The 22,177-nt window shown below is 41.1% G+C and overlaps 1 protein-coding gene and 2 non-coding genes across 9 annotated transcripts in view; 2 read left to right on the forward strand and 1 right to left on the reverse strand.

Annotated features, from left to right (window-relative positions):
• Nucleotides 1-22,177, forward strand: part of phldb1b (pleckstrin homology-like domain, family B, member 1b) — a 111,821-nt gene that overhangs the window by 15,089 nt on the left and 74,555 nt on the right. For 2 of the 7 annotated variants that reach the window (XM_087179876.1, XM_087179874.1), the window contains exons 1-4: nucleotides 9,915-10,078; nucleotides 11,212-11,313; nucleotides 14,814-14,937; nucleotides 16,549-16,719. In XM_087179876.1, coding sequence (XP_087036002.1) covers nucleotides 10,043-10,078; nucleotides 11,212-11,313; nucleotides 14,814-14,937; nucleotides 16,549-16,719 — 433 coding nt within the window. In that variant the 5' untranslated portion in view covers nucleotides 9,915-10,042. Of the gene's footprint in view, nucleotides 1-9,913; nucleotides 10,079-11,211; nucleotides 11,314-14,813; nucleotides 14,938-16,548; nucleotides 16,720-22,177 lie in introns of those variants that run through there. The other 5 variants (XM_087179873.1, XM_087179875.1, XM_087179877.1 and 2 more) reach the window with 5 other exon arrangements.
• trnar-ucu (transfer RNA arginine (anticodon UCU)) lies at nucleotides 9,293-9,384 on the reverse strand. The gene is given in 2 exon segments: nucleotides 9,293-9,328; nucleotides 9,348-9,384. It is a non-coding gene; the product is annotated as a tRNA-Arg (tRNA).
• Nucleotides 17,620-17,711, forward strand: trnar-ucu (transfer RNA arginine (anticodon UCU)). The gene is given in 2 exon segments: nucleotides 17,620-17,656; nucleotides 17,676-17,711. It is a non-coding gene; the product is annotated as a tRNA-Arg (tRNA).

Raw genomic sequence — 22,177 nt, forward strand, 5'->3', positions numbered from 1 at the left:
CACAAAACTTACTCACCTTAAAGCCACCTATTGCCCAAATATTCAATCAACTGTTGAGACATTAAAGCCGCATTAATCAATATCTCTACCGCTAAGATGTTAGCAAGCAGCTGCCTGTTTACATGAAGCCACGTTAGCATTCACTTACACACCGATATTTCACTCTGCTTTTAGCTTATAGCTTCGGTCTTCATCAGCAGCCGAGAAAAAATATGTGGCTCTTTAGCTGCTAAATGCTCCACCATGTTCATTAGCTCGTTGCTAACTCAGCTATAAGGAGGCTGGTGAGTGGTGAAGCTGAACAACAGTAAAGTTGTCGCTCAGAGGAGCTAAAGGGGAACTGCAGAGTTCTTCACATCCCATGGGCGACTGTCATTTCATCGATCGTTCGTATAAAATATTGATTAGTGCAGCTTTAAACGCACAGAATGTAACTTCTGTCGCTACGGGTTTCTCAATCAAAGCAGCGTGATGTTAAAAATCAGTTTTCCTCCGATGCTATTTGGCGAACACATGACGTCAGGGAGACGAGCTGCCACTCACATCTGCTCAGCTTGTTTCTCTGGTAACTTAAGATCCAGACGTCCAATGACTGAAAATCTTCATCAGGTTAAAATATATAGTTCAACGTCTGATTGTTTTTAGACATTTTAATGTGGAGAAAGTTTTTCCTTTAACATCTTTTACAAAAAAAAAAATACTGACTCTTTTAGAGAGAGGAAACTTTTTCTTTGGACTGGATGAAACATCTCGTGGCCATTGGAGGAGTAGCTGCTTTAAACATGTCGGCGCTGGCTTCAGGATTCAACCTGTTGATTTGGGATTAAATTGGTGCCACGAGCAGGAGCGGACTCAATAATTTAGGAGTTCCTGGAAAAGCCTGAATCCCAGTCTGGTTATTAATTACCAGCTTCTTGGGCCTGAGCAGAGTGTTCAGTATCCCAGCTGATCCCTCCTGATGATACATGCCTGCTGTGACTGTTGAAGCCGGTCGTATTCCTCATCACCTTCGCTCTCATCACGACATCATTAGTCCTGGGCTCCGAGCTTTTTGCAGCAGCACACTCACCGTCATTGTTGGTGCTGGACTGCAGCTGAGATTAGTCTGTGTGGATTGATTAGCTTCAACACAGAGGAATTCAAGGAACATGCCACTTGAAGTCAATGCTTTTATTTTGAAATACTCATTGAAATACTCATTCTTCATTATAGGGCTATTTGATTGTGTTTTGAATGGAGTAAACTGTTCTCAACTTATTATTAGCAACTCACTGGAAGAGCGGAAATATTAGGGGTCTGTTTTTGTGTTTGAAGGGGGGCGGGGTTTCTTTTCAAAAAGTAAAAACATCATATTTTATAGCTGTTTCCATTCCTTCTCTTGAGTAATGAGGCACTCAGAGAAACATTGAGTCATCTCTGCCTGTGGCTCCAGCTCAGTGAAGACGCTGGATAACAGTGGTTTGGATGATGGCAACAAGTCTTCCCTCGTGAGGGGCTTTGAGGTGTAATTTCTACTGTCACTGGAGACAATAATCTGATAATGACAAACCCTCTGATCCTCTGAAAACTGCTGAGCTGCAGCTTCACACGTCTCTGCCGCCGGTAATTTCACAGCTTTGATGAAAAACACACACGACAGCAGATAGTCATGTCCTGCTATTTGCTCTGTTTACCTACAGTATGTTTATGTGTCATAACCTGCATTCATCAGGACACATGTCCGCCCTGCACAAACACAGATTTCTCCTGTTAGAAAGCCGAACGCTCACCGCGCTGAACGGCATCTCAGCAGTAGTCATTGAGGAAGGTGAGATTCACTTTACTCACCTGTTTTCTCCCACTGAATCCTGGGTAACCTCTAATTTCCTGTACAATATGTCTGTGTGTGTGTGTGTGTGTGTGTGTGTGTGTGTCTGTACGAGACGCAGAGACGAGGCAGCTGGTGTGTTTAGCTTCCTGCTGATAATGGCGTCTCTCCAGTGCTCAGTGTTTCAAGCCAAAATAATGGATCTGTGTTTACTCATGCTGTTGGGCTATGAGGGCTACGCTGGCATCTCACCGTGCATAGATTAGCATTTTAATGTGAAGGCCTCAGGCTTAGTCTTATCTGTGGAAAAATACTATAATGCACAGAGATAATCATTCATAATAAAAGATTCATTATTTACAACAGTAAATATGAATCACCTCTCTGTGGTGCCAAGTTCAGGACGTGGCTTCAATACGAGTTTATGTGAAGTATTTCTGTTGAATCCAGGAAGATTTTCCTGTTTTAAAGTCAGTATATAATTCACTGGTTGGAACTTGAGTTGGCAGTGTGCTTCTAAGGCATATCTCAAATTAAAAATTGAGTATATCTGACCCCTGAATTGACAGCTGCTTTTGTAGACAACTGAATCCATTCATACCAGTATTTAAACAGCACCTGGTGCCCTGATTTAAACTGGCCTCCATCTATATATAGCTTCACACACTCTTTTTCTCTCGACATTTAGGAACAACTTTATAAAGTTTATAAAGCCAGAACAACTTGATAAAGCTAATCTGACTCTGTAACAAATTTCAGTCATCAACACTTCCAACGCTGGTGAGTTAACACATTATCTTCTTCTTTTAATCAATACAAAAATGCAACAACAACACGTTATAGTTTTAAGCTAAGTTAGCTTTGCTAACCATTTGCTAACTGTAGCTTCATTTTCTCTGTAAGAAATCAAGTGTTCACAAACAAATCTACATGAGGAGAATAAATATATTATACATCAAACTCATGCAAATGACATTTTTATAAGAGAAGAAGTATAAAATTATGTTCATCAGATGGAGGCAGTATTTTTCCACTACAGTCCCATTTGAACCTCGTACTGCAAACATAACTCAAATAGTAAAGCTAAGTCTGAGCAGATGTGATAATAGCAAACATCAGTGGTGTTTATAGCTGAGGTCGGCCCTGTCCTGCACCAAAGGCCAACCCAGACCTTGGCCTGTGTCACTCACAGGAAATGGTCCCTGGCTCAGCTCGCCGTACAGGAAGTCTACATATAGTGACACTCAGACTGCGGGATGAAGCCTCTCTACAGTCATCTTCTTCCTCTATCTGTCTCACACTTCCTCCTGTTGCTGACACACTCTTTTTTTTGAGTCTGGGAATCTGTCTGAGTACAGATGTATTTCGTAAAGACAAAGGTTTAGTGTGAAATATTCCATTATTGCGTGTAATTCTTTTGTCATTCATGTCATTCATTTCATTTTATCCTCATATTAGTGTGACATGAATTATTTAAATTGTTGATACTGAAACTGAAAATATGTTTTTTCGTTTTAAGAAAAAGGCATACACAAACTATTTTCGTATCAACTGAAAGCCTTTGTTCATATTTTGAGGGGAAAGTACGACTAACACATTATTTGTGTCACAAAAGAGAAAGTCGTTGCTGTTGTTTTTGTAGCAGATGTTTCTTGACGCTGAGACGCCACAACTGAGGGCGCCACTAACCAGAGCTATTCACGCTCGGCTTGTAAATGCCATGTTTAGGTTTGGATGCCTCCACTGGATTGAAAAGCAGTGATTCTTATGCAATCTGTTATATAATATGTAGAAACAAAAAATAATAATAATGGAGAAAAGTTGAAAGACATGCTCAAACTGCTCCAGGGTTCACTGTGACTTTTAAAGCAAATTTTAACCAAATTTCCCAAAATTAGCCGAATGAAAACATGTAAATTAACGTGTGTTTCCATTCACGGCTGCTATGTGAATATTTGGAGCTGGATGCATCAAGATAAACAGTTGGTGGTGCATATTTTTCCAGTTCAGTGCCAGTAAAACCACCATGACAGAAGAACAGTGTGAAATGAGATAAAGTAATGAAAGGAATGCCAGAAAAGATGTGGAGAACGTGATAGAAACATGGCATCTGTGTTTGTTTCATGTATTCATTTGAGGACGGTGACGGTTGTTACAGACCTGAAGCGCTTTACTCTCTCTATCCATACATGGCAATCTTTGCAAAATGAATAAATACCATGCACTGGGTGGGAGAGGTTTTAGCTCTGTTAATATGACCAAAGCACGAGGGTCTGTGGGTGTTGTAGAGCCGAGCAGATGCAGGCTGTCTGCTGGGTGTTGTCAGACTGTGGTTTCATATATGTCGTGTTGTGTGTGTGAAGGATTCTGCCTCCTCCTCACTCCCATAAATCCACCCTGAGCTGAATGTGCGTTCCATAAAAGCCGACTTGTATGATTTATGTTAGGTTTTGAATTGTTTTAACTATCTTGTCCATGTTGTTATGATGTTGTATTCAAATCATTTACCTCATCTCTTCCCATTAGTTTACAACTCTCAGCTGCGTGTAAATACAGCTGAAAGAAGCACTTACCTCTGATATCTTGTGTTATCAAGAGCAACATTTTAGACAATTTACCTCTTAGGATTTGCAGATTTATATACGTACAGCATATGCTTTGGAAGTCTTGTCTGAAAATGAACCTGTAGTGGAATCCGCCCTTCTTCCCACGGCGCAAGATTGCTGCATTTCTGTGGTTTCTCTCTAAAAGCAGAATGTGTCATTTGGCTTTGGCCAAATCCAGCAGAGAAAGACTAAGTGACAGAGCAGCGTAAAGATACAAGAGTCCCTGAAATAGCAAGAATTTATCTCTTAGACTCTTAGTCACTTTCCTGAATAGAAAGCTCTGTGATGCCACTAAAGAAACATGAAAACTTCTCTCCAAGTGGCAATTTTCATAAGTATGTTTACCTGAATTGCAGCATACAGCAACCTCTAAAAAAAGAACTGACTACAGTGTGCATGCAAACTCGTCCTTTATAATAAGTGCCGATCCTGTAAGGGGCCCCAGGCAAAGAAGCCCATTGAAGAACACCCCCACATGCAGACTATGGGCAGATGCTACAATTTACAGATGTCCTCTAAATGCATCACATGCAGACTATTCAATTCAATTCAATTCTCTTTGTATAGCTCCTAATCATATCATGCATTATCTCAAGGCACTTTACGGGGTAAGACTAAGATATTGGCAGGCGCTAAAATGTACAGATGTTACATAAACGCCTCACATGCAAACTATTGATACCTAGCTACAATTTACAATTTAACTCTGTTCATAATGTTGCTTTATAACTTGTTGTGCAGTTTCAGTTTGATCTGGACTGAGAAAGTGTCAAGACGCCAAAGTTTCTGTGTGTGTCTCTGTGAAAAGAAACATCGAGGTCAGAGAGAATGAAAGATGGAGCGAAGGCATGAAAACCATAAGAAGGAAAAATTTTGAAGGGCTAGAGAAAAGGAAGAGTGAAAAACAGGCAGAGAGAAATGTAGAGGGATAGAAAGATGGATGTCCCTGCAGTAGGAGGATTATCCAGCAGGCTTCATTATCAGAGCTCTGGAGACGAGAGCAGAGCTGTGTGGTGGCAGCTGGCTGGACAAGATAGAAACAAGAGAGAACTTCTACTGTCCTCGTATTCCTCCTTCATCACCCTGCCTTCATCATCCTCCTATCTCTCCTCTGCCCTTTGCTTCCTTCTTCATGGCCTCTCAGTTGTCTTACAGTCATTCACGCTGCTGATTAGACGTTTGAGGCGATGGGCTCCATCCTCTGGCGGCCATGTTGGAGGCCAGCTTCTTTTCTCAGGCCAGATTGATTGATTGATCATGTAGTAGATCTTTGAACACATGATCAAACCTGTGATGGTTAGTTGTAAGTTAACATCCATTAAACACAACTTGTTCCTAAATTTCAAACTGTGACAGTTTGACCTTTCAGAGAGAAAAGCTATTGGTCTTAGGTGCGTTTTGAACCATAATGTGACCATATAATGTTTCAAATTTCCAGTGTTTATATTCAGGGTTTTTTTCTATTATGTGCAAATTGAAAATACAAATAAGAACAAGTGGGTGGAAACATAAATACTAGGACAAAGTTTACTTAGTCCCATTTTTTGGTCATTTTGCATTGCAATATCAATGCACAGTAAATCATCACATAGTAGATTTTCAGATCGATATTATAAATAACAAGGTCGGCTAACAGAACATTTCCTAAATGGATTAAAAAGAGATAAATTATAAGATATTAAATTCTTCTGATTTGTCCACTGAATAAGATCAGACTTTCAAAGCAAAACCTGTCTGTAGCTGCACCTTCTTTTTCTCTTTCTATCATCTCTCTATCGTCAGCCCATCTTACATTTTTATCCTCCATGTAGTTGGCAGACTGTCCCACTTCCCTCCCCTCTACATTTTGCATTCCAGCTAAATGGTGAGCCGCCCTCGCTTTCATAACCCCATCAAAAAAAAAAAAAAAAAGATTCCCTCATGTGTGAGAAGAGATCCATGCCTGCTCAACAGAAAACAATGCCAGCCTTTCTGCCCTGGCATGAGAGGAGGAGAGGGAGGGAAAGAAAGAAAGAAAGAAAGAAAGAAAGAAAGAAAGAAAGAAAGAAAGAAAGAAATGGAGATTGAGAGGTCTTTGTGTGCCCAGTGAGAGTTTGTGGATCTGAGAGAAAGAAAAGCTGCTGATGTCCCCCCACAGACTGACAGCACTGGGCTTTGATGTGGTGAGAACAAACTCACATACTCAAAGGAGCACAAAAAGTTTGAGAAAATTGAACTCAACAGCAAAGAATTCTTACCAAAATATAAGGAGAAAGTGTGAAAGCCAAGAAGTTATTTATCCTTCCCTCACCGTTTTTTATTTTCAGAAGCTTGAGAATAAACAGGCTAACTAGCTCACTTAAATAGCTACATTAGGCTAATGTGGCTAGTTTGAGGTTAGAGGCTCACCATATAGCCAGGGTCAGCTAGGCTAACTAGCTCACTTGAATAGCTACAGTATGCTAACGTGGCTAGTTTTAGGTTAGAGGGTCCGCTAGGCTAACTAGCTCACTTAAATAGCTACATTAGGCTAATGTGGCTAGTTTGAGGTTAGAGGGTCTACTATAGACTAACTAGCTCACTTAAATAGCTAGAGTAGGCTAATGTGGCTAATTTGAGGTTAGAGGGTCAGCTAGGCTAACTAGCTCACATAGCCTGAGGTTACATTGTGTTCCAGGCTGATTACCTAAAATACAGTACCTAGTTGGCTAACGTTATTTCATTTTCAAAAGCAAGACTGTTATGTTTCATAATATTAACCACTTTTACTTCTACTACTTTTGCTTCTTTATGTGGGTCTTTTGGTTGAAAGAATTTGTAGCTGTCTGTTTGGATTAGCTGCTAGCTGTTTAACTAAATTTGAGTTAAGTTTAATATCAGATTATACTGGATTTAAAACATTTATCTCATCAAATAATCTTCTTACTATTGGCTAATATCAAGAACCATCAACCAGCGTTTGTTTGGCTCTCTGTTTTTTATAGCTCATTTACCCCTGTATCTGGTTAAAGATATTTTATATTTTGCTTATTGTCACCAAATCCCATGAAAAACCCCAAACCAAGAATGAACTGATCCCTTAGTATTATGTGTGTATCTACAGTCCAACATGCAGTGCTGCTGTAAGTATTTCCTAGACCGGTTCCCAACCTGGGGTTCAGAGGCCCTCAAGGCGTCACAAGATTAGATAGCTAAGAAGAACAAAAGCATATTTAAGCTCCATAAAATTGTTTGTTTTAAACTTTTATCTCTTCTTTCTTGTGGATAGTTTTATCTCTTCAGGCCTCCAAGTGATTGAAATTAAACAACATGTCAAGTTAAAAGTCCTTCTTTAATCTTAAGTGCTCACAGCTCTTAGTTAGAAATATGTTTGATGAGGAATACTTTAAAGAGTCACAAGCTAAAAGGTTGGGAGTATACCACAACTGTCTCTTAGAAATTATGTTATTACTATACCTGGTGAGGAAAGGGAAATAAGTGAGGCTGGATCCAGAAGGTTTGTTTTTTTTTATGATATGGGAAGATGTGGCGTTTCACTGTTTTCTTCCAGTTACAGATTTGTTTACAGTTCATCCCAGGATGTTCTCACTTTTCATTCCACCTTACTCTCAATTCCTCAAACCCACAGAGGAATTCTTTTCCTCACAGAGGTGGAAAGTTTACCACCAGCCACATGATCAGATGTCCTCTTTGGACATAGGGAATTGTAAGAGAGGACAAAGGCTGTGATGTGGTTGAGAACTTGTGGCCAAACACAAAAAACAGGGTCGACTAGAGCTGCTGATGTCTGTAGCTATTCTGTGCTGGATATCTATTGTTGCTGTTGCATTGCTGGGAATAGATTAGTTTCATTTTGTGCACTTGGAATTACTGTGTTTAAGCCTATTGCAGTATTTCTGACACATTTCTCTGATTTCTTTTTGTTCTAATGGATTCTTGGTTCATGCAAAATAAATTCAGTAAATGAAAAACAGATACGTCAAAGACAGTAGTGATCCATATTGTAATGTCACCTGTCATTTAGGTGTAATGAGACAAAGTTTTCTTTTTGGGAGGGAAATGTCGTCCGTGTTGTGGCACAAGTTTGGATCAAGAGACAGTGTTTTAGTTGCATTAGTGCGTCCTGGATGTGAGAGTAACTGCTGTGCTAAACTCTTCACACAGAGAGACTGTGAGGAGTTTAGCAAAGGAGAAATGTGATTTTGCAGTTATAAAAATCTGAAGGCTGTCATTTTGAGATGAATAGATTCTGACATTAAATCATCTGCATTTATATTGTGCTTTTCTAGTATTATCAACCACTGAAAGTGCTTTCCTTTACAAGCCACATTCATCCAGTTAGTCATCACTTTTTCTATTACACACATTGATGATACATGGGGGGGAGACGTATCCAGGGATCGAACCGCCAACCCTCCGATCAGCGGACCAGCTGCTCTGCCTCCTGAGCTACAGCTGTCCACAGACTGGCTGGATGTGAGACACAGGCTTTGTTGCATTAGGTGACTCGGTCAGTTTTTATGCTCATTGATGTGTAAAGCTCGATGTGGAAGAGGAACTGAGATGTTTTACTCACTGTAACTAAAAGTATCAATAGAACAATGTAAAAATAGTAAATTACAAGTTAAAGTTCTGTTTTTAAAATCTATTTTATAATCAGCAAAATACCCTCAAAGTGTCAAAAGTAAAAGTACTCATAACTTAGAAATGCCCCTTTCAGAGAATTAGACTCATCATCATTATGTTCGAGATATTATTATTAACGTTCTGTATTTATAAAGCACATTAAAGCTCTTTACACTACGAGTCACCTTCACACACTGATGATACGTCAGGGTTCAGTATCTCGCCCGAGGACACACAACACTAACCGTTTTTATGCTCACCAACGTATAAAGCTCGACTCTGGTGGGACTCGAACCCACAACCTTTGAATCACTTCTACTGTGTTTATCTAGAAGTCCAACGCGCTGTCCGTTGCGCCACAGAGCCACTGACTCACTGACACACAGGCAGCGTTTTAACAGTGTCATCAATACGACACTGTCTCATATTATCTGATTGATGATGTAAAGCAACACTTAGCTCTTTATCTGTTCACCTGCTCCCGTCTTTCTACTGACCTGCTGTAAACATTATACTGCTGATGGTTTATTCATGGAGGCTTGTTCAGTCAAGCATCATGGGACATTAGCATTGTGTATAACAGCAGAGCTTCTTCTTCCTGCTTCTTCACTTTATTTTTATCAAATTTCACTCATCACTCTCTCATCCTCTCTTCCTCCTTTCCTCTCCTTCTCTCTTTTGATCACGGCTTAAACACACACACACACACACACACACACACACACACACACACACACACACACACACACACACACTCTGTTATCTGGGACTTAGCTGCCAGTCAGGAATGTAGGTCTTAGTTTAGTGGAGCAAGCAGCAACAGGTCCACCTCCTGAATGGGAGTTTGTGGAGGATACGGCTTGAGACAAAAAGACGCAGATCAAGACAAAGAGACAATCTGTTTTTGGTGGAAAGAAGCTGCACTGGAGAAATTGTGTTTTGTTGAATTGAAGGCAGCGTTAGAGGTGTCCTGCTCAATCAAGTTCACCCTGATAGGATTGAGACCCAGGAGCAGCTCTGTGCCATGGAGGCGATGCATTTGCTGGACAATTGGAGAAAGGTAATTTTCACATTCAGAGACAACAACGTGCAGGTCGCTGTTTAAAAACCACTGGATGAAATTGTGAAACCTGAGCAGCGGAAACAGTTTCTTTCCCCTCCTGGCTCAGATGAGAGTTTCTTATTGCATTAAGGAGTTTTGCAGACGGAATTCTTCAACATTTATTTTTATTTTCTGGCTGTTTTGTGATTTACTGTTAGAGGCTGGCTTCAGGCTGACTCTGCTGAATATCATTTCACGGGTCTGTCAGAAGAGCAAACATGATGATACTGCAGCAGTGTTTTGTTATCCTGAGGGTGAAGCTCATCAGAACCACATTTTCCGTCCCCGCTGCACAACATTTTAGGCATGCAAATGACTGCGGGTACACTCTGCTTCTCTGTGATTGCTATATAATTATGTGTTGTGTTTTTTTTTACCTATCTGTGTGGTTTTCTGTGATTCCTCACATATATTCTCTCTTATACAGAATCCACTTTACACATGCACTAATATAGACATGGGATGTATTTATAGCCATTTGTTCTGTGCTGAGTTGATGTAAATACCCAAAAAAATTAGTAAGTAGGGAGGAATTTGTGGGATTTGGGCACTGTGTGTGTGTGTGTGTGTGTGTGTGTGTGTGTGTGTGTGTGTGTGTGTGTGTGTGTGTGTGTGTTTTCATAGTGACTGAGAGGCAAGAGAGCAGCCAAGGTGGCTGATTTCCAGGGAATGTGTCAACTACCAAGAGATTTAAATGCATTTGTGTGTGTGTTACTTCCTCAGTGTGTTGCTAAATACCATCTGTTGTGTGTGTGTGTGTGTGTGTGTGTGTGTGTGTGTGTGTGTCTGTGTGTGTGTGCTGACAGTATGAAACTAATGAGTCACACCTCAACATATTAGTGTCTATGCTGAGTGTGGAGGGGGATTCCCACTAAATATGGTTCAACTTTATTAAATTATTGTAGAATAACTGAGTTTGTGACATTTTTAAAAACTTTTCCACTTAATTCTGATGTAACCAGACGCTGACAATGAAAACACAAAACACACAAGATTTTGACACTAATAATAATTATTTTCCTGTGGAGGTGAAGTCACCCATGACGAAATTTGTTACTCATTTTGATGATGTCGTCTCCCCCCTCCCTCAGGATCTTCATGTGTCGCAGGGAGACGTGGACAACTCAGAGGACATGGACCGTCTGAACAGGAACATGCCCGAGTGTGGACGGCAAACCCACCAGGTGTTACAGGTGAGTGTGTGTAATGTGTATGTGTGTGTTTTTGGTAGGTGGGGGATGGAAAAGGGTTGAGTCACAGAGAGAGAGAGAGAGAGAGAGAGAGAGAGGGGAGAGAGCGAGAGGCCTTATTGTTCTCAACTTGGCAGCCTTCACAGAAAAACCCTGTCATATGTCATCAGTGTTGTTGCATGTTTCCAGTGTGTGTCCATTCACACACACACACACACACACACACACACACACACACACACACACACACACAGTGAGTGCTCTCTTCTTCTGATAACTGTATCCATTGACGTTAAATGTCACCACGTCGGCTGCTCTCACAGACTTTTGGCTCTAAAACTCTGAGTGGACGATGAACACAGAGACGAGCCGAGTGAGTGAAGAGGCAGGAGGTCGGGTCAGGCAGCGCCGCCGCTGCCGCCACGACACGTCCTGACAGCGTATGTCCATGTGTGTGCTGTAAAGCAGGAATCTTCAGACAGAGTCAGTAATTAGACAGAGCCGCAGATTGGACGTCTCGCTTCCCACCTGCTGGGTCAGACAATCCTATCAGGCATTAAGGGGGTGGGCTGTGTGTGTGTGTGTGTGTGTGTGTGTGTGTGTGTGTGTGTGTGTGTGTGTGTGTGTGTGTGGCAGTTAGACATAAAACAAGCTGAGATTAAACTTTAATAATTCTCACAGAGAAACTGGGACAAAAGGAAAAGAAAAGTTCATGTTAAACAAGAAAGTAGAAATGTTTGATTGAAAATGAAAAACAAAGTTAATTACAAAGAAAATCATGGTTAGAAATTCAACCCCCCAACAATTAGACTGTCGAAGTATATACAGCGTGAAGGCAAGAAATAGAGCAGCTTTACATGAGATTATTATATTATCTTAATATGTTTAAACAGCAGAAACGTGGGTTGTTCTTTTGTGTACAGTTTTTATCTTTATCTCTGTTATTAGTTTGATTGGAAAACTTTTTATTAGAACTAATTCTGTACTTTATATTTTATTCTGCAAATTGAATCATCGTTATTAATCATTTTGTTATAAACACCGGTTCTTTGTAAATTGCTTGGTTCAGTTTAAGACAGGAAGTTAACCTGCTGTGGGGGCGTGGCTTCTGTCCAGCACTGACGTCAAGAAGTTTCATATGTTTCTCATATTTATTTTGACTTATTTGCAATTTTATTTTTCCCGCCTTTTCTTCTTTTTAAACGATGAGGAAGGAACTTTGTCGTTTGTGATTATGTTTCAAATCTGTCTTGATGAATAAAAATGAATAAAAGAAATGTAAAAAATATATAAGTTAAGATGTAAGATAAAGAAATTATGCAGAAGGCAGAAAAAGTAAAACATCCACAAACCACGTGATGAATAAATTAGATGCACAGAAAGTCAGTAAATACATTTAATTTTCATGTGTAGGAGACACACTGTGTTTTCCATGCATGCAAATTTGGATCCATGCATTATACATGACCGTGCAGAGTCTGTATGTAACGACTGAGAGAGAGAGAGAGAGAGAGAGAGAAGCTGTTGATGCACCACATGGGAGCAGCAGCACACAGCAGATGAGGCGGTTTGAATCCTGCAGCGTTGCCCCGCCGGCACCTCCCCTCCCCTCTCCTCCCATCACTCCCAGTAAGCCTCCCAGTGCTCCCCAGCCAGCCTCTATCTCAGCAATCCTCTTAGCGTTGACCCCACTCCACCGACAATCAGATAATCCTATTAGGACTCACACGGCCAGCAAAGAGAGAGGCTGAGTCAATGATCGTGTACAGTTTGTAAATAAGAAAATGTAAAGGCTCAAAAAATGGGACAAAAAGATGCAGCTGGTTTTAAAAAAACGCCAGTGAGTGACTCCACGCCCAGAGTTCATGAACTCTTAAAGAGCTTTTAACAAGTGCTTCTCAAGTAAAATCAAATATCTGTTTAATGAATCATCAAAGCCTAACAACACAGCACTCTGGATATCTACTGACGCTTAATCAAAGACGGGGGCCTGTGACGATGATGTATTCCTGTTTCTGATGTACAATTAATCAATCAAGCAGGTTGGAAATTAACTGTAAGTCGGAGAGGTTCCCAACCTGGGGATCGGGGGCGCCTGAGGGGACGCAGAATAAATCTGAGGGGTCAGGATTCAACTACACAGATGACAATATGAAAATAATCTCTTTTTTTTTTTTATAAATTGCAAATAGATTTACACGTTCAGGCCTCGAACAACTATCAAATAAGAAAATTCTGACACAGGAACGTCTGTCTGCTTGCAGCTCAGGTAGTTTATGACAATTTAAAACGTCATAAACCAAAAAAGAAAAAGGTTGGGAACCGATGCTGCGACACTCTGACACGCCACAGGAGAAAAAAATCACAATCAAATCAATGATGAACTGAATTCTGCTTCAGCTTCAGGTTCCTGGTCTTGTGCATTAAGGAGTAATGGATGTAACCCAACAGGAGAACTCATTCGCTTTATTATGTGAAAGCAGAAGGTGAAACTCCGGGAGGGAAAACACAGCAGAAAAGATGCATTTGCCGCATGTGCGTTGGGAGCAGTTTAACAATAAGAAGACCAGGTTCAGGCGTCGCTGTGCTCGTCGCAAGTTAGCTCGCTGAACACCCCTCCAGGAGCTTCATGTTTCTTAATTGCAGAGTGCAGTTGCTATGGCGACATCCCTTCCCCCTTGCTGAGCCGACAGCACACGGTCGAGGCGAAGGGGAGGGGAGAAGACACACACATACACACACACAAAGACACACACTTCCCTCAGTGTGTAGAGGAATATGTAAACAGCCAGCGATGGAAATGGCCTCCCGTGCTGGAGACAGTCAGACTCTGTCTTCCCCCTGTAGTGGAGGGTGAACCTCTCTCTCTCTCTCTCTCTCTCTCTCTCTCTCTCTCTCTCTGCAGAGAAGATGAGCTGATGTCACGTCTGCGGCTCCTCTGTGAAGCTACATATTCACTTTTTTTTTTTTTTTTGTGTCACGCTGAGCCAATTAGTTCAGCTAATGGACAGGAAATGATTGTCTATTGGGTCCCATTCATGGCGAGCCATTTATAGTCCAGGCGCACTGTAGCGGCGCAGATGGAGACGGAGGATGTGACCTCTTTAGGTTCGGAGGTGTAGATACTTTATCACATTACACACGGTGTGTTGCAACGTCTGCAAAGCTGTGACTGACATTTTCACTTACAGCTTATTTCATCACACTTATGGCTTTTTAAAAATAGATAATACAATTTGCTGTTTGTTTTAAATTAAAATTCCAACAGTAAATGGTTCTAAAATGCAAATAAAAACATACAAAAAAGTCATTTATAACAATAAAAATCCCCCTCTGTGACTATAAAACACCACTTATTCCACAAATTAATTTTAATCCAATTTAAATTAGATAAAAATTAAGACAAACGTGTTGCAAATAATCCTTTTCAAACTAAAATCTAATTTACAGGTTATGGTTTAGATATGTGTATATATTTATATGACCTTTGACCTCTTCTGCAGAGCACCCCGCTGGACCTAATCGAGAGTGGGAAGGGGCTGAAGTTCCAGGCGGAGCGCCCCCACCTGGTCAGCCTGGGTAGTGGACGCCTGAGCACCGCCATCACCTTGCTGCCCCTGCCTGAGGGTGAGACAGCTGCTTCCACTGCAACACAGCAGTCAGCTGCAGAGACGCTGATGCAACAGCTGACGACCTCATTTACTATGGAAAAAGGCTTAAAATATATTCATATTTATACATATTATCATATTCTTCCAAACCTAATTAATTGTTGTCTTTTTATTGTGGTATTTATTATTATTATAATTTTTGTTACGTGGAACCACAACAACACACACACACTCTTCATCTCTGGTGGTCTGACCCTGTTATCTCCTCTGGATATATCTTTGGTGTTTGTCTCTTTGTCCGACCAGGGCAGGTTTCATCTTGTAAATCTGTCTCGTGACCTTTTGACCTCTGCTCTGCCCGTCTGTGCGATTCCCTTTCTCTCTGTCTGCTGGCCTTCCTCCGTCTGTCTGTGTCTCTGCAGGCTGGTATGCAGGGAGATTCCTGGGGTCATGTCCTGTCCCGTGTGTGTGTGTGTGTGTGTGTGTGTGTGTGTGTGTGTCTCATGTTGAGGCTCAGATCAGGTGTGTGTCTGTGTTTGAGGTTGAGTCATTTGTCTGATTAAAGTCAATATTGATCTCTGACGGCTCCTCACAGAGCAGGTGAGAGAGGAGAGGAGTTTCACCTGAATGAGCAGCAGCCTGTGCTACAACAAGTTTACACACATTTTTAGTTTTTTGGCTCTCAGGTTGCAAACAATAAAATCATTTTTTCATTCACAGGTAATTTTGTCCTAAAATATGCTACAATCAAGCATCAGTCAACAATAAGGCCGTTAATGCCAAAGTTTGTTGTATACACTGATTATTAACCAGTATCAAGTGTCTGCAAAAGAAATGATTTCAAGTTCTGTGAGGTTGCAATGCAGAAGTTTACATTGCATGTTTTTTGACATACTAGCATTATTATGGAATTCACAATATCGAATTTTATTTTATTTTTTACCTCATTGTTTCCAACTCACTTCAGAGACCAAAGCTAATCTGCTGCTTCTGATAATTATGATTATGACTAAACCTGAAAACAGGCATACTGCCATACATGTGATAATTACAGTAACAAGTGCTGCATGGAAACATAAGCTCTGTCATATAAATAGGTTCTAGAAGTTGATCGGAAACACACCTGTGTGTATAAAAGCCCCACAGTTCACTCTGCATGTCAGGACAGAAACCAAACCAGGAAGTCTGTAGAACCTGTGTGGTGAGACGCAGATCAGTGCAAAGGGAATAAAACACTTTCTAAAGTTTGGAGTGAGTCCAGCTAAAGCTCAGAGAACATCTGTGGAGAGACCTGAAGGTGGCAGCTCACAGATGCTTCTCATCAAACATGACGGAGTCTGAGAGGATCAGTCAGGAAGAATGGGATCACCTGCCCAGATCCAGGTGTGCACAGCTGGGAGAGACTCAGCCAAGACTCAAAGCTGTAACTGCTGCCAAAGGAGCTTCTACAAAGTCCTGAATTAAGTCCGAATACTTCAGTGAATGAGAGTTTTTGATTTTAATACATTTTGTTTTGCAGAAAGTGGAAGGTGTGTGAACACTTTCTGAAGCCACTGTCTCCTGTGTTTGAATATTATCGCTCACTGCAGCGCATCAGGTTTTAGTCTAACTGCGTCTCCCTCCCCAGGCCGGACCACTCTGGGTCATGGTTCCATGGACATCAGCATCCAGGGCCCCGGGGTGGCTGCCCAGCACTGCTACATCGAGAACAGGTCGGGGCTCATCACGCTGTACCCCTGCGGGAATCTATGCGCCATCGATGGGCTCCAGGTCACGCAGCCGGTCCGGCTGTCGCAAGGTAGCACATTTCCCATAATTCACTCTGCTGGTTTGGATGCTCTGGGTTTTTGGTAGCGCCGATGTGCGCCTCAGCTTCTGCTTCTTGTGGATTTCCATTTTCTCCACCGTAGAACAAACGTTACAGGAAACCAGTGGCCTGCCGACGTGTGTGATGACAGTTAATCTGCAGATCAATCCATTAGCTTCCTGCACGGTCGATGAAAACGCAGCATATAAGATCCGGAAAGGGTCTGTTCGATGAGATGCACAGTCTGTGCTTTTAAACAGGCATCGATTTGTAGAACAGCCCCAGGTTCCCGTGTTAATGAGTTAACAGAATGAGCTTCGCTGAGCTCAGGCACGCAGATATCGAAGAAACCAGAGGGAGAGATGAATTGACTTTCAGCCCGCTGCATGGCCGGATCTTAGATCGGACACTGCAGAGAATTTCGCTAAAATGATCCCCTGTGGTTGTTGTTGTTGTTGTTGTTGTTGTTGTTGTTGTTATAGAGGTAAAGGATTGTTCACATGTGGGCAGAGAAGCAAAACTGGACACCAACACAGACTCATGTTTCTACCAATAACACAAACCCACAAAGTAGAAAGCTGTTATATACATATATATTGATCTATGATTAAGGATGTGAACTCATTGGTTGTTTTCAGACGTGCTGGATGGTTCATGTCTGAGCTGAAGGACAAATGTGAGACTCCACTTTCAGAAGCTGCAGGAAATTCTCATTCTTTATCGTTATTATTGCTGGTGGAAATATTTTCATGTTACTTTAAACTTTCACTCCACTTCAGTTCAGAGAGAAGTGTTTTGCTTCGTAGATAAAGATTTAAAAACATCAGTTTACGTAGAAAGCTGCTCCTCCTCGACGACATTAGGACGCTACCTGCATGTCAGTGAACATGTGGCTCTGTGGCGCAACGGACAGCGCGTTGGACTTCTAGACAAACACACAGGAAGTGATTCAAAGGTTGTGGGTTCGAGTCCCACCAGAGTCGAGCTTTATACGTTGGTGAGCATAAAAACTTTGGTGTTGTGTGTCCTCGGGCGAAATACTGAACCCTGACGTATCATCAGTGTGTGAATGTGACTCGTAGTGTAAAGAGCTTTGAGCGCTCGTTAAGACTAAAAATGTGCTATATTCATGCAGCACATTAATAATAATATCTCTCATATATTGATGAGGCCCTTCCAAATGATCAGTACTCGTTCTACTGATACTTGAGACATGTCAGTGCTTCTTCAACCTCTGGTTATTACGACTGTACCTTTACAATCCATTAAGTAATTCAAGTAATCAGATGATCAGACAGCTTTCAACAAATCCCCAGTTTAATCAGATTAATTAAGTGCAGTGGTTCAAACCAGAACCAGTGTAGTTAGTGTCAAATCACCTTTGTTTTCAATTCAGACGGACGTCCACATTTAACACAGTAACAGAGCGGCAGCTGTGGCTCAGGAGGCAGAGCAGGTCGTCCACTAATCAGACGGTCGATGGTTCGATCCCCGGCTCCTCCAGTCTGTGTGTCGAAGTGAACATACTGAACCCCAGTGATCCTCTGTGTATGTTGTAGAAAAACGCTGTGAATGTGAAGCCATTTACTGTAAAATGTTATAATAACTGAGTGATAGTTGAATTCACAACTGTAATTAGACCAACCCAATTAAGCCATAAAATTCTCCTATAATAAACGATGCTTTATTCCCCGAACCGTGCAGGATTTCCTAATTCACTGGTTCTCAAACTTTTTCACGTCAATTCCTTGAAACTGACACAAATTCGACTCTGGACCCCCGTCTGATAAGATCGTTGCTTTTAAATGTTTAATTACAGAAAGTGCGTGAGACCCCTGATCAAAATAATCATCCATTATGTCACTGTGTTACTTATGGATGCAGTTATAGTGACAATAACTCTCCTGACGCCGCTTTGAGAACTGCTGTCCTCATTTACCCACATCAGTGAAAAATGTTTTGCATGTGAGACAAACATATTACGAGTCTTTTGTAATTGAAACTGTCATAAACTGTTGGTTTATGATCCTGCTGATAAAACTTAAACTGTTTGAGTTTAGTCATAGAAATTCTTCGAGGTTGGCATCAGAGCCTCAGAGGGAGACAGAGTGTATGATGAGACACGACTCATCATTACTCACAGGAAGTGAACCTCCCTCTCTGTGTAATCACACACTGCAGCGTTATGCTAATAGCACAAAGACAACACACCACAATGACTAATATCATTCCTCTCTAAACGCTGTCTGCACACAGTGTCCAGAGTCCTGCATGACTCTGTGGTGTGTGTGTGTGTGTGTGTGTGTGTGTGTGTGTGTTGTCTGTCAGTGTGTCCCTCTGTCTTTTGGTATTTCAACCTGGACTGTGGCGAGGTAACCTGAGAGGGGACACGGGGCTATTTATACTGCCCCTTCTGCCCCCCCAGACGGATTTGACTTTAGCCCCGGAGAGGGTTTCAGGTTGGAGCATCGGTGTTCGGGTAAAGCGGAGTTCGCTGTCAGGATCCTGTCAGAGCTGTGACGCGGTCATGAAAGGAATAGTTTGAGTTGTTTACACGACACGTCGCTTCCTTTAGTGATAATGGCGGCTGATACAGAGGAGAAAGGAAGTGGGTCAGACTTAATTGGTCACTTACCACTCCCATGAGTTGTGTACATTACGAGCACAGGACACTTAAATGAAACGTGACGTACTGCAGGGTGCAGGGGACGCATCACGGCGAGCTCTGTGTCACAAGTGATGTAATGCCGTCTGCTGTCCGAGCTTTCACACCTCACAAATAAACAGTTCACACTTTTTTTTTTTTTTTTTTAAAACGGCTTTGACGTGTCAGCGTTACAATTTATAGAAAATCAAGCAGCAACAAGTCGGTATTGTTACAAAATGAAAATGTGCTCAACACGCGTTTAGTGCTAATCCTCTTGGATTTACAGTATAAATCAGAAGAGCCGGCGGAGGGAAATCCCAGCAATGAAAGGGCATGTAAAAACTAAGCCAGTTTGTTCAAAGCGGGATGAGCTGATGTTTTAAAGGGATAACGGCCGGTCGCCTTGACTCGGCCTGTCAGGAAACAGACGAGGGGGACGGTGGGCTCGCACCAGGATCTCACCATTAAATGTGAAAGAAGACACTAGTTTGTGGCTAAACATCTAACATACAAGTAAATACCATTAAGTGTTTCATTTTGACTAAAATATTATAATAAGTCCCCTAATATTATAGAAGTTCAATATTAAATCCCTTTAACAGACAGCAATAATACTCCTTATAGCTACACTGGTGCAACAGATAACGGTTCATACAGATGTTAAGTAGATATGAAAACTACAAGAAATAAAAAACATAACAGTTCAAAACACACGTTTCTCCGTCGTTTCAAAGTCTCTTAAGTGTCTGTATAATCAGCTCGAACATGGTGAGCTGGTGTCCGTCAATAATCAGGCTCCAAACACGTGTTCGAAATCAGACAAAGATACAGAAAACGTATCACATCGTCCATATTAAAGCACATTAACAACATTATATACTGAAAACAACACGCGCCAAAATAAAACAAAGCCTCACATGAAGGGAATTTATTTTCCAACCAGAAATGATTTTAAACTTGTATATTTTCAACAAACCTTTGATCAATATTGACCTTTTTTTTAACACCTTATTTATTGCGTTTTTAATCCTTTTTATCGACTGTATGAACTTAAATTATCATCATCATGCATCATATGAAACATATAAAACACACAACTCAGTGAAACCTTTTGATCCCAGTCTTTGGTTTTGTACTTTACCTCCTCTTTACATTAAAATACTTTCATTTGTACTTAACTACATTAATCTGATTTATTTTCTGATGCTTATTTTGCTCATAAACAATATGGCATCTTATAAAATGTGATGCATTTTATACATAAATTCATCCCATGATCTATGTAATAAAACACTCAGAGCCATTTTCCCTGCGTTATAACAGTAAGACTGTGAATGCAGAAGTGTTTTCTTATTTAAGTTGTAGAATCGCCTTTTTCCTTCTGTAGTGTAAAATAAAAACAAATTAAATAGTCTGACTTGATATAAAGTCAATGAGGCAGACACATAAACCGATGCCACACACCATAACATTTACTTCAGAAGCTAATGTGTCTCCCTCTGATCGCTGCCATTAATGTCTGTTTTTTATGGCTTCAAATAAATGTTTTGTAACACTTGAGGCTTCACCTTTGTTCTTTCATACAGCGATAAAGTAAATGAGAAAGAGAGAGAGAGATAGAGAGACACACCTTGGCAATAATCTCTCACTCTGGCTCTCCGTCAAATTAAAATCAGCTTTATTGACTCGGCTGATTAAACCTCAGGGATTGTTGGCAACATAAAACAGACTTTGACATAATTAATACATTAATTAGATTAGACATTAATAGTGGTGGACAGTAACAACGTGCATTTACAGTACATATTTTTTTAAATATCTGTACTTTACTGAAGTATTATTTTCTAATAATAATAATAATATATAATAAAGACAGATATTGTATAAGTAAGTATAAGTGCTCTTTACTTGGAAGCAGAGCTACGTTAGATAAAGATGAGGCAGAAGATTCACAGCAGAAGTTTTCTCAAGGCACTTTTCAAACTGAGCAGGTCTAGACCTTCTCTTTATAATATTATAAGATCATAATATTATTTACAGAGACACAACATTTCCCACCAAGGGCGAGCACCAGGCGACAGTGAGCCGGACTCAGGGTGGGCGGCCATCTGCCTCCACCGTGCAAAAGAACCAGAACATGCAGTGATAGTGATATTAATGATAGTGATAGCAGCAATAATAATAATAATAATAATGTAATTAACTGCAATGCTCCTAATATCAGTTGTAATAAGAATTATTATTATTAATGATAGTAAGTGTTGAACAGGATCGTGCAGTTGCAGATCCAGACTTTATATTTGACCAGGAGGATCTGTACTTGGACTCTGGTCTCTCTCTCTCTCTCTCCCTCTCTCTCTCTCCCTCTCTCTCTCTCTCTCCCTCTCCCTCTCCCTCTCTCTCTCTCCCTCCCTCTCCCTCTCTCTCTCTCTCTCTCTCTCTCTGACTCAGGGTCTCCACCTTCTTTTCATCCCCCTGCTCCTCCTCTCCGGTTTCTCTCTCTCCCTCTCTCCCTCTGACAGTAGCTCTGACTCTGCGGGCGGACAGATGACTGTGAGCCAGCTGTTTCTCCCTGTGTGGGAGAGCGTCTTCACTGTGTGCGAATAGCTGCGAAGGAGACAATGGACAGAGGAGCAAAACAATGACTGTAAAAACTCCCGCACCGGTTTGAATGAACTGGGATATACCAACGCATCAGTGGATTTTTTTTTTTTTTCTTTAACAAGTGGGCAAGCTAAGACAGCTCCCTTTGTGTGGACATTCAAATATCTGCAGAATATATTAAGTCTATGGTTTTTTTTT

The sequence above is a fragment of the Seriola lalandi genome, unplaced genomic scaffold (assembly GCF_002814215.2).
Source record: "Seriola lalandi dorsalis isolate HSWRI2012SDOR001 ecotype SW California unplaced genomic scaffold, Sedor1 jcf7180002054875, whole genome shotgun sequence".
Classification (NCBI taxonomy): Eukaryota; Metazoa; Chordata; class Actinopteri; order Carangiformes; family Carangidae; genus Seriola; species Seriola lalandi.